Source organism: Adiantum capillus-veneris, chromosome 21, assembly GCF_014529385.1.
Source record: "Adiantum capillus-veneris isolate H3 chromosome 21, ASM1452938v2, whole genome shotgun sequence".
Lineage (NCBI taxonomy): Eukaryota > Viridiplantae > Streptophyta > Polypodiopsida > Polypodiales > Pteridaceae > Adiantum > Adiantum capillus-veneris.
In genome coordinates, this window is record NC_140951.1 from 16,886,784 (window position 1) to 16,900,184 (window position 13,401).

The 13,401-nt window shown below is 41.3% G+C and overlaps 1 protein-coding gene across 1 annotated transcript; it reads left to right on the plus strand.

Annotated features, from left to right (window-relative positions):
- Positions 1-4,679: 4,679 nt before the first annotated feature.
- On the plus strand, positions 4,680-8,022 carry LOC147430596 (acetate permease A-like). The gene is made up of 2 exons (XM_086494430.1): positions 4,680-7,305; positions 7,465-8,022. Exons 1-2 carry the CDS (start codon positions 7,150-7,152, stop codon positions 7,993-7,995), a joined length of 687 nt encoding a protein of 228 aa, XP_086350556.1. The 5' UTR covers positions 4,680-7,149; the 3' UTR covers positions 7,996-8,022.
- The last annotated feature ends 5,379 nt before the right edge of the window (positions 8,023-13,401 follow it).

The window sequence follows — 13,401 nt, forward strand, 5'->3', positions numbered from 1 at the left end:
AATGTGATGTTGCACTACATAAAGAATCAAAGACAGAAACATTCCCTCATGTCCAATTTATGCCACCAGTCCCGAAAATACAAAATTGGGAAGATCAGAGGTATTTGTGGCAAAGCAGAGCCTTCCAAGTTGGGGCCCCTAACTGAATGCCAAACTAGAGAAAGTAGAGACACATGTTTGAGGTGCCACAAACTTGTGTGCCATTGGGCAATACCAAAATCTGTGTCTACATGTTTTCTTGATTGTAGTGTAGAAAAAGCAGAAGCCAATATAAATATTCCATTGAGAAAAGGTAGCAGCTAATGGAAGACCACTCCTTACTAAAATCCACCAAGCAAAGGCCTTATACTTGAAGGGGAAAGTATTAGCACACCCTATCATGATTGGGTGTCCACCAAACTCTCCTTTTTCTAATACCTCGTAAGGAGTTACCCTTTTCTACTAATAATCAAGTATGATTATGCTCTTGGATAGTAGTCCTATGAGCCACTAATCATATTGGTTATTCAAACTTTAGTAAGGATTTAGATTCACATTTTGTGTATGTGCCTTACAATCGCTAATCAGGTACGATGAGGATAGTTCCAAAGTGGTTTTTTTACATGTCATGGGCATACGCAACATCAACTTCAATTGGCCCTAAAGGGCCTAACGAGTTTGACAAGGGCAGTTCTCGCAAGCAAGTTTCACTTTTCCTGAAACCCGGGGGATTCACCATGAAAAACTTACCGCACCACGTAAGTGCAAGGGAGGGGTTTTTTTTTATAAGTTACATAAGCGTATAAGTCAGGGGTAGGCCCCCAATAATTTATCTCCCAAGCTTAAAAATAAGGGAGGGGGTATCATATTCAAATCTTTAGGGGGGGGGGGGGGGGGGGGGGGAGAGAGGAGTGAGAAAAGGAAAAAATGAGAAAGTTTTTGTGTTTCAAAATCATGGCTTCTCAAAAGAGTCTTCTCTTGAACTTTTGAGTCAATAGCTACAAAAATCCATACAAGAACTAACACTGCTTTGTATCAATTGCTTGTTTTGTGATTATATTTCATCTGTTGATGGATGAAAGCTATAAAGAGTTTGTATAGATGAAAATTTACACAAACAACATAGCACAACTTTATGACCATGTTGCTTGGGTAATGTAGATGGGGCTAAATTGGACGAGTAGCTAGAGTGCAAGCCGAGTGGGTACATAGTTTGAAAGTCAAACTAAAACATTGAGGCTACATTTAGTTATCAACATAAGCGGTCCCTTAGTATGTTGCCAATCACTATGCTACACGTTATTTGATTAGTTTTACTCACTTAAATCATGTGAGACCTAAATTTTATATGTAAGATAGGGGTATGATAATTTTTTGCATTGATTATCGTATAAGCGTAGAAAGGGGGGTCATATTCCCTAGTATGAGTCGTATATAGGGGTTTTATCAAAGTTGTCTGCTCGCAGGTGGCGTCCAATTTTATATATAGAGTGAATCCCCCGGGTCCTGAAAGCACTAGTGTTATACCCATAGGAGGCTCTCATTGCTTTGTGGACGCTATTTATTACGAAGATTCATTTCCCCCTACATCAACATCAAATGTGCCATCCAAACGAAGGGTGCAGTCCTATAGAAAACTGTAGGTCTCACCTGGAGAACAGGGCATTCAGGCAAAGGAAAAGGTAGCAATGTCTCTCACCAAGCTTGTTTAAGTAATTTTTCTCCTCTCTCTTTTGCTTTCCCCTAAAAGGAAAAATTTTGCATCCAAAGCACAACCAAACAACCTCTTGCAATGTATATTTTATATATCATCATATGTGGAGATGATTTAGTGGTATGTGGTAAGGAGTTAAGCTTTGTTCTTGGAGCGCCTCCAAGTGAGAAGACCTCTCCATTAGCACCATGGAGAAAAAGGGAGAGAAGTTCAATGGAGAGGGATTTCATACATGGCAGACAATATTTGAGGAAAAGGAAGTGGATAAGCTCATTGGAGATGGATTTTCATACATGGCACACAAAGTTGAGGGGCACTTAATGAAGAAAGGGTTGTGGTCCACTATCAAACCAACTCATACAATGAACCATCCACAAATGAAGGCTTCCAAACTAGATCAATAAGGGCACAAGCTCAAGCCAAAGATGAGATAGATTTAGTGATAATCATCAACTCTCTTTATGAAATTTCAATGTATTCCATAGATGATTGCACCATAGCAATCCAAGCATGCGGAATTCTAGTGCATAATTTTGGTTGCAAGACCAAGCAAAGTAAGATAAGAAAAAAATTGTACAAATTGCCTTCACTTCAAGGGAAGCACATTTCCAGTCTAGTCAATAGAGTAAAAAGTGTCATCGGTCAACTCACATACATCCAATGTGAGGTACCAGAGGATGATAAGGTTGCAGATCTTTGAGTGCTTTGCCCCTATCTTTTGATTGTGTAGTCACAATTTTAGAGGAGAATAAATGTGCACTGTCATTTCAACATGTTCTCAAATCCCCGTAGGAGAAAGAGAGGAAGCATCTGTAGAACGTAAGTATGAAATGGAGTAGGAGCTTTAGCTGCATCTTCACCTAGTTCATCCAATAAAAATAAATGTTGCATGTGTGGCAAGCCAAGAATATTTTCCAAACAATGCAACAAAAATAATTATGTATGTATTATAACAAAAAGGGGTCATTCACAGACCAAGTGTCGAGCTTCATTTGGCAGCAATAGGAGTAGTCTAGCATCCTATTAAAGAAGAAGGAAGTAGTCAATGTTGTTGAATTTGAAGAAGGGTGTGCACAAGATCAAGTATACCCACTTTTAGCAGTATGTGCAAACTTGGAATTCATAAAAATAGGCATTTCATGCACATATTATAGCGGGGGACCATAGTTATGCTCACTTTTAAGAGACAAGAACTGATGTCGACACAAAACATACAACCAAGAACACATTGAAAAGTATTGATTGTCAATTGATCTTGCTTTCTGTATGTAAGACTCTCTTGGTTCAGCCTATCACAAGATCCAGTCAAAGATCGTGTAGAAGAAGAAGGAGGAGAAGACATCTAGTCACTTGAAGAAGAACAGAAAGAAGAGCAGGGGCACAATCTCCATATTTTCACTTTGCAAAGTGATTACAGTGGCATATGGGTGATCCTTGGCCTCATCTTTTAAGATAGCTAGGATATCTTGTTCCTTAAGTGATTATTGTTTGAGGGGAAAGGTCTTCAGTCTATCTCATACCATAGTCCATTCAGACAATTTGTAGCTTGTGTGGCATAGTTTGTGTGACTTGATTAGCCTATATGCAGTGCGGTCTATATGTAGTTGGTAGTAGTCCGCATCCAAGTGAGTGTTTATTGGGCATGGTCTTTATCCTATGCACATCTTATGGTGTGCATCTTCTTCTGTCAAGTCAGAGCGTGCATGGCACTTAGTCATGTGAATGTGGTAGTGGTAAGGTGTAGATGGATCCAAACTAGTTCCACAAGTATCCAAAAGCTTTCCCTAACTTCATGGGTCGGCATCCCTTGGTAGGGGCTGGTTTGGAAGCTTCTTGATACTCTACATGGTATGCGCTGCGTTTTTGTACTACTCTTTAGATGCCCTCACCGATACCATTCATAGCTTACCTTAGTGAAGGACTATCTTGATATAGGAAACTAATGCTCTTTATTGCTTGATTTAGGGAGTGCCAAACACATTTGTTACAAAATATTTTCACTATGACATCAACACTAAGGTACTTGTTGATTTGGGACTTTATTATGGGCTTCTTCTAGGTGGTGTTATTCTACAGTGCCAAAGAAAAAGGCTCAGCAGATGAACACAAAGACCTTGCCTAGGACAAACAAAACAATTCTATAGGCATCGATGGGTTGCAAAGATTTGACCCCCCGCGAAAAAAAAGAGGAAAAACGAGTGAAAAAAGTGATCAACCTTACATAAGCACCGTAACAACTAGAAGACCACTCATACTAGGGTGAGGAGCCATATTAGAGAGACTTAGCTAAAACATAGTTCCATTTTTAAAAAAAATCGAGGAAGGGCGAGGGAATCTATTCATTTTTGTAATATGAAAAATGCATAAGCTTCGTCATGAAAAGATGAATCATACCAAGTTTGATATTCTTTTAAATTTATGTTGATGCTTTATTTGAAAAAAAAAAGGCTTCTTGAGGCATTAGTGGAGTGTTAAATGCTTTACAAATCACAGAAAGACACACAAGCTAGATTCCAAACATATTCCAAAATTTTGGTCATTGAAAGGGGGGATGGATATGTTTTCCTAGCGATCGAGCGAGCATGTCTCATGATTGGCTCCGTCAAGGTTTAGGGTCGTGGGCATGCCATCTTGGTCGTTCATCTAGTAGCGATTACAGATGGTAATTTTTGCTCAACACTGTCAAATGTCAGACAAGTCAACATACGTAATGTGCATAGCAATGATTGGCAATTATTGTATTGCATGTACTTGCGCTACAAGATTGCACGTCTTATGTTGTCAAAATCCAGTGCTTGGTCCCCCTCTCCTTGACCTTGACGAAGTAGGGAATGGTCGTGCAGTAACCTTTCCCTGAAATAACGGGCGACCACATGGCGACCGGCGGAGGCCGGGAGCCACGGTGGGAGCACGTTTTTCAGGGAATGGTCATTGTACGACCATTCCCGGCCGTCACAAGTCGGGGGGAGGGGGCTAGCTACGCGGTTCCAACTGCTGAGGTGGCAAGATTGTAGAGCAACTGACAGTGCAGACAGCAGCAGATATTTCGTGCAGACATGCAGACAGTTTTACAGGTGACGTCTTTACAGCAGATATTCCAGATGCTGACGTGTTTACAGCTTGTTGCATTACGTACGCTGACCTGGAGTGGCACGGTTGGCTTGGTTCCAGGAGCTGACGTGGTGGCCATCCGTCGACTGCTTGCTGGGATTCCTGCTCAGAATCGACAGTAGATGGAGGGCGCAGATCTGCTGCCCCCCAACCCCCGACTGTGACAGCTAGTAAATGACCTTTCCCTTCGTAAAAACTACTCCCGCCATGGCTCCCGACTCCCCGCCGGTTGCCATGGGGTCGTAGTTTTTACGAGTACGTCAGCAAAAGACCATTATATTGTAACGTACTGTTACAGGAGAGAGAGACCAGACCAAAACTAGACCTCCTATTCATTAATCCGTCATCTCTCTTATAGCAAGAGAGGTTGGTTACATATGCCAAGAACCTACTAGTGTCCTCCCACACTAGGTGGTCGGACACACCTACAAGACCCACACACCACACCTCCCCCCTTGGGGAGAAAAAGATGGACATCTTTTTACAAGATTGAACTGAGAAGGGACTTGACATGACTGAAGGTACTGCATCAACTCCAACGCCTCATCCGGGGGGAGTGAGCTTACAACTTGTTAGGGTTAGGTTCTGAGAGGACTTGACTCGACTCGATTGGACTTGATAAGAAAACATCTCGACATAGGCAATGCACTAGGTCGCTATCCCAATGCAAATGGCTACATGAGGAACGGCTCAACTGCGTCATAACGACCAAGACACGACTCGATTCACAACTTCATTCCCTATCAGAGTTTGGTGTGGATGCGATGGCTTATTGAAAAAGAACTACATGCCAGACTAAAACGCAGAACAGCTAATAGAAATGTGAAGTGGCCTTGTCGACCTATATGCAGAAACTGAAACAACCCATTTAGATGTGGCTTTGAAAACCTCTGTTGGGCTTTTGAATTGTTGAAAAAAGACACTCGCAAAAATCAAGATGCATTAAAAAACTCGCCAAACTGCTTTGTTGTGTTTGACTCGTATGTCGTGTAGGACTTCCGAAAGTGTCTACATCCATGAATACTTCTGAAGATCAGCACCATTCCCAGCATTTGGCTTCAGCCCTTTTCCATCATCCTCTTCCTCTTTAACTGATCTGGGTTGCACTTTCTTGGTCTTCTTGTTTTCCTCTGCAGTTGAGCAAGCCTTCCCCTTAACAGAGGTGAAAGTCTGAAAGACCCGGGTTTCTCATCATGAGGGCCTTTGAGAATAGCAGGGGACTCGTCCAGTCGAGGTTGCTTGCTTGCATCTGTTGCTTCTACAGGGGGCTCCTCCTCGTTCACAGAGATGTTCGCCATGTGCTTGCGTTGCAAGAAAGCAGGACCTTCTTTGGCCATGGGCTAGCAAGAGGGAAGACACCACACGCCAGGAGGGAGCGCAGTACAGAGGAAAGTAGCAAGGAAGGATGTGATGACTTTAGAGCTGGGCTGTTGCTGGCTGTTGATAGATAGGGACACAGATGAGAACGCCTTTGTAGGGGAGTGAAATTGTAGCTGGTGTGATTATGTAACTGAGGACGATAGGCTGGGGTTGTGGTTCTGCGTCCTCGAAAGACAAGACAAAACAGGTGGATGATGTTGTGGGCTGGAAGATTTAACACGAACAAGGCGAAGCCTACCCAGGATCAAACGTGAAGTTCTCCATGGCACGAAAGCAAGAAAGTGGAAAAGAAACCCAAGAAACCCTTCTAACTGCCCGTCTCCTCCACCAATGTAACGTACTGTTACAGGAGAGAGAGACCAGACCAAAACTAGACCTCCTATTCATTAATCCGTCATCTCTCTTATAGCAAGAGAGGTTGGTTACATATGCCAAGAACCTACTAGTGTCCTCCCACACTAGGTGGTCGGACACACCTACAAGACCCACACACACCACAATATAATGAGTGAAGGTATTATAGGTATTATATAATGAGCACAAATGACCTTAGCGCTAGATATGGCTAATTTGCAAAGAAACAAACGAAAGGCCCTTGAACATCCCAATGTTGGCCGTCCCATGCAGGACGCTTATATTAATCCTATGCACGCGTTTCGATTTCTTGATTGTTCTGGGCTCACATAAATAAGGGCTTCACAAACGTATGCCAATGCCCACACTAAGCTAACTATGCGCTGGGATTAAAGCTTAATCAATAAGCACTTCAAGATTAATGATTTTTTGGGATTAAGCTTAATCATCCAGCATTGAATTCCCCTTCTTATACTTACTATACGATATAATTAGCAAGACTTAATTGCTCTATACTATATTCATCTACATATAATTAGCAAGACTTAATTGCTCCCTGCAGTCTCTTAACAGAATCAACCTAGCCACAGGTCCAAAATTATAAAGAAAAGATGGCCATTGCAAATCCTGGTCCTCTGGGTTTGGGAGCTTTTGCACTCACGACCTTCGTGCTGTCTTGCTACAATGCGGGCATCTTCGGCGTAAGCACCACCGACCCTGTCAATGTCATCACAGGCTTGGCTCTCTTCTATGGTGGGCTGGCCCAGGTACATACAATACATACCCATATGCATGCTTCAAAGCTTTAAAAGCTTCACTTTTCTAATTTCATGCCAATGTGCATTGCCCCCCACCCCCCAAAACCCCAACCCACCCCACCCCCCCAAACTGCTGATCCATCACTTGTAACTGTTGCAAACTCGCAGATACTTGCTGGAATGTGGGAGTTTGCGGTGGGCAACACATTCGGTGCTACTGCTTTCACATCTTACGGCGCATTCTGGCTGGCATTTGCCACCTTCTTGATACCCAGCTTCGGCGTGGGCGCTGCATACACGGCGGCGCAGACGCCGGATTCGGTTGTCTTGCATGCATCTGCCATCTTTTTGTTAGCCTGGACAATTTTCACATTCCTCATGTTTGTGGCCTCTCTCAGAACTACCATTGCCCTTGCCCTGCTTTTTCTCTTCCTCACGATAACCTTCGCGCTGCTAACGGCCGCAGAGTTCGGGAGTCGTGCACTTGGCGACTTGGGCTCTTTCACGAACACGCACCGAGTGGCGGGCTTCTTCGGAATTGCAACGGCGGCGCTTGCATGGTATAGCGCGCTGGCGGGGTTGCTGGGAAGCCAGCCACGGCCTCTCTTCACCTTGCCTGTTGGACGATTCCCACTGCGCTTTGTGGTCGGCCCCTCCTCGGCCTCCTCATCGTCTCCTCCCACCAAGAGCCGCCGCTGATCCCAAAATTGGGCCATCTAAAATATTCGTCTCTTTTACACCATTCCAATAAAAATGCGTATGTTTCTACTGTTGTGTGTGTGTGTGTGTGTGTGTGTGTGTGTGTGAGAGAGAGAGAGAGAGAGAGAGAGAGAGAGTGTGTGTGTGTGTGTTTGAGAGGGGGGAAGAAGAAGAAGAAAAGTTTTAACGTTGTTCATGAACAATCTCAAGTGACCTCAAACATTGATCTGACGAGCCTTGAACTCAAGACCTGTGGTGTGTGTGTGTGAGAGAGAGAGAGAGTGACAGAGACCATTGTAAGGTGTTGGCTAAATAAGGCTTGAACCTTGACCAATGGCATGATTGTGATAAAAAAAGATCAAGTAGACTAAGGAAAAGAAAACATTAACGATGTGGTGACAATCATAAGAGGCCAAGCCTATCTATCCCATTATTCTATCTTCATGAATGAGAGAGAGAGAGAGAGATTTTATTATCGTCCTCCGAGGTCAAATATGACCTATGGGACCAAAGTTACATGTGATGTAGTATGTATGGGGCTCATGAGTGATTCTCAATGTTCCAAAATTGTGGTGATCAGAGTCACACTATGGCGGGAAGAGGAAGGTGTCTAGGTCTAAGTCATGGATGAAAATGTGAGGGAAGCAAGTTCGGATGTGACCAAGGAGAGGGACGGGCGAGAGATTTTTAATCATGAGGCAAAGGAAATTGCAACAGAACTAAAAGAGTTCAGGAAACTATCAAAACAATTAATGTCAAGAGGGCACCACTTTAAATATCAATATCTTTGGAAGAAAAAAGAAACTCAAGACATATTTAAGAGAGGTTTTCTAAATACTCAATGGAGACATATTTAAGAGAGGTTTTCTAAATACTCAATGGATGCAATGTGCACAAGAATCCTTTGTAGCATGTTTGTGAAGGAATCTGCACACAGAGAGTCTACTACCAAAGCACCACCCAACCCACCAACCCCCATCTAATGGACCCCTTTTATAGAAATACATATATCTCCCCAAGACCTTGGTCCTAATGGTCCTCCTCCACCATGCAAGACTTTGGTGGCCGGTCCTTCAAATGCAAGTAATGGTAAATCTTTTCTTGAGAATGCCAATATTTCTCCCATATTGTGCAACCTTCGTTAGGCCTTTTCTCTCAATTTGCCCCCTCACAACAAGATGTTGTGTCATAGGTGGTGCATGTATGGATAGCAAAAGAGAGAGAGAAGAGGCGACACATAGAGATACCGAAGCATTTTTTATCATGGTAGCTAGTGTGTATGGCCCCTTAGTGCTCTTAGGATAAAGATTGGCATGTGTGTTAGTATAATCAATGAGTTTGGCATATAAACATGGTGGTGGCCTTCAGCACGTGGCCTTTAGACCCAACAACCTCCCACTTCAAGGCCAATGTGCCATTAAGCAACATATCAGCATATACAATGTATGTAGAGTATGGATCTCTACACAATGCCCATAAGCACTGAAAACTGTGCAAATTTCTTGGACAATAGACCTTTGTTAGTGGATCTGTCATAATAATCAATATCTAGTTCTCCTTTGTATGATTTTCTCATGTTAAACTGATCGTTTAATATGGGGAAGTGCCAAGGGAGAAAAAGATAGAATATTGGTTTAAGTTAGCAGACAAGCCACAGTAGGGATCCAAAGGAGGGAAAATAGGGATCCAAAGGGGGGGCCATCTGCAAAAGAGCTATGTGCAAAAATGGGCTCAAAAGACCCTAAGGTTCAGCCCATTAAGACTTCCAAAATGCTAAGGTTCCAAAATTCAAAGGTTGTGTCCAAATGTCAAAAGCCTAGGGAAATTGGATGCTTTGTATGTGTCCCAAAAGTCTTCAACCATCCCTACATAGGAGGGGGCGAGCCCTAGAAGTAGAGAACTTACACACACACACACACACACACACACACACACACACACACACACACACACACACAAGCTCCCTTTACACAAAGGGAATGAGGGACATATGTCAGCTCCCTAGCCTAGATGCCCACAAGGTGTACTCAATTCCTATTGGATGGCCTTGGAGGTGGACCAATGAGAATTAGGCTAAAGTGAATCTAGTTTAATTAATTTAAAAACACTTAATAAAAGAACCAATAAGAATTAAGCTCTCTAGAAGACTATTGGACAGTCTCCCAAGGGGTCCAATGAGCATTCAGCACCCAATGGCTTGCCTGATTCCTATTGGCCATGAGGCAAAGGGGTCCAATGAGAGTTTAGTTGAATTAAGTAATTACCTAAAGCTCTCACAAAAGGGGAAAGGGGGACACTTGTCAGAAGACTATCACTTATGCTGCTTAATTTCCATTGGCTAGGCCTGGGGAGGTCCAATGAGGTGTGAGGATGAGCAAATAGCAAGAGGGGTCGACCAAGAGAGAGAGGGGGCTGATTTTTCAAAGGCATTATTGACTTACACACTCCACAATCTATGTGTAAAGCAAGACAACTCTCTCTCTACTTCTCAAGCTTTAATGGAAAGCTTACCACCTACTCTAAGCTTGTGAGAAGGGAGGCCTAAACCAACAACTCTTGGCTTTGTGATGCAAATCCAACCAAGAGCCAAGCTTCAATGCATGCTCATCTCCTCTACCATGCTAATTACTAAGCTAAGTTATGCTAATAAGAGTGATTATGTGAGGAGATGTATATCTTTCTCGTAAGAATACTCCTTCTTCCTCTCAATCTACTCTCATACCCCGCTAGCTCTCACCATCTTCGAAGGTGTGTGAGGTCTTGGGTCTGAGACCATGAGGGAATTGATGTTGTGTTTAATTAAGTGTTGTGCTTAGTGCTTGAAGTTTCCATCTTCATAGCACTAACTAGTATTGAAGGAGCACAAACAATTGTATTGTAAAATGTCTCTCTTGATGGGAGAAACCATAATACAAAGCCTTTTGGAGGGGGGACCGGCTCCATGCAAATCCGGTCCTCAACTGTTGTCAATTGCTTAATTTCTCTCTCTTTTGAAGTATTGTTCATGCTATCTAACTAGGCGTTATGCTTTTTGTGGCTCTCTCCAGCCAAGCACTCTTGTTATTCTCATTAGGAATCTATTCTAATGGAATGCTCACTATGTTCATGCTATTTTCCGCTACACACAAGTTACTAGGCCATTAAATGTTACAGGATCAATGGTGGTTGTTATCTATCGAAATCTTGATAAGCTTGATGGGGTTTTCCTCAAGCACTGAATGAATGAAGTGATACCACACATCAGTGTGTTGTGTATTTGCATAAAACACCCGATTCCATGCTAGTTGTATAGCACTCTAACTATTACAATCAGAGGATCTCTAGAAATGTTTTCAATAACGAAGCCTAAATCTCCCACTAGATGAGTAAACCATATAGCTTCCTTATGTGCATTGGGTGTAGCAACATACATTGCATCTATGCTAAACTAAGACGCATGTAAGACTCCATGAAACTACACAACCAATGAATGTAAAGCCATAGCCTTCTATTATCCACACTCTCCTTATAATCCACATCCATATAGGCTTATAGCCAACTACACATGCATTTTTGCCTCCAAACCAGATGTACATTTGTTAGCTCATACTATTTAAGTATCTCACCACACCTTTCAGTACCTCCTTATTCTTCTTGTCAGTATTGTCTATAAATTAGCTAACAATAACCTGCATTGCATAAAACATTTTGAATAATGGAAATAATATGACTAATACAGTATTATTCACAAATACTCGAATATTTCGTGACTTTTGAATAATGTTGGTGTATATGGATTGATAAGCTTATTGATCGATACATTTTTATTTAAATTTTTTTAAATTAAAAAGCACTTTTTTAATTATATGCACTTAACAATTTAATAATTTTAAGCCTAGTTAGAAATAAGAGTATATGTACATTTTTTAAAAATCTACCAAATAAAAGTTCACTCTATGTACTAAAAAATGCTTTTAATCACGATGTGATAAAGACACTTAGTAGGTTAGTATAATATGCTTAAACACTACACAAAAATGGATGTAGATCATGATTTTTTGATCTGTTTTTGTGTAGTGTTTAAAATGGACCTACATATACTAAAAATAGAAAGAGTTAAAGCTCTTTTATATTTTTATTATATGTAGGCTTATTCTAGAGCCTACACAAAAATAGAGATAGATTATGATGAAGCTTTCATCATAATTTATAACTGATTTATGTATTTAAAGAATAGAAAGAACTCAAGTCTTTTTTTCGTTTTTAATACATGTAAGCTTAGAGTCAAACATTTAATTACTACTCTTATACCTTTGAGGCACTAAAAGTAGTCATTTTTTCCTAAAAATTGAAACGGTTTTTTGTTTTTTTTTCTCTACCTTGCACTATTAGGTTTAACCTTGCAATTTGTGTGAAGGTAAGTTGTATTCAAGAGGCAAAAACTTTTTAGTTTATAGTATTTTGATATAGATCGATATATGTCTCGATTGATAAGGTGATATGTAAGTAAATATACAAAGATTTGTAAAAAGTTGACAGGTCATCACATTATACGATTAAATAATATGCGCAAATGTACTATACGCGTGTTATTCAAGTATAAAAGATTTTGTGACTAACGTATCATGCAACGTAGACAAACAAAAACCACTACAAATGTATTAGAGTCATTAGCTAATTCATGCATTGTCTACATGAATCCCAATCCTGCTCTACATGCATTAGGATTGGATCAATTCATGCATTGTTTACATGAGCCCCAACCTTGATCTACATCAACAACTCCGATACATAGGGAGTCTTGAGCATCTCATCCCTTCCCTTATCTTCAAGAAACAATCCCCTCGCTAGAGTTTTACATATGGAGACACTAAAGTAGAAGTTGGCTTCTCCCCTCCAAATTAAAACACTTCAACTCAATGTAGTATAATGTTTTGACATGTCCCGATAATGCACATGCCAAGCGTATGGTTTTCTTCTCCCAAAGATGTCAAAGCTCTCATGTAGACTTGCCTTCAAGGCACCTACATCAAGACGGTTCTTCCTTGTGATGAGCACAACATCCATATAGAGAATCAAAGTCAAAAGGCTACCATATAGCCCTCCTTGTGTAGTGGCAAATGATCAATCTCACACCGTGTTTAGTTCCATGAGACTTCATAACTTATGATAACATTCCTTTGCTCCTTCAAACCATGAAGATTTCTCTTAAGCTTACACACCAACTTCTATTTTCCTCTTTGAATAAAACCCTCTGGTTGTTTCATAAATCTATTGAGTGAAAAGACCTCGCCAAAATCTATGCCATGCTTCCGCTTGAAACCTTCAGTATAAAACCTATCCTTTTTTTTTGAATTTGAATCATTGGGTGTGATCAACTTGTAGACATATGTATGTGTCAAAGCATTCTTCTCTTTTGGCAAAGTG

What these genes read in the sequence shown, in the direction of transcription:
- LOC147430596 (XM_086494430.1), top strand. Translation starts at nt 7,150, where the DNA reads ATGGCCATTGCAAATCCTGGTCCTCTGGGTTTGGGAGCTTTTGCACTC. An exon ending in TCTATGGTGGGCTGGCCCAG is followed by an intron (nt 7,306 to 7,464) that starts GTACATACAATA and finishes GCAAACTCGCAG; the next exon opens with ATACTTGCTGGAATGTGGGA.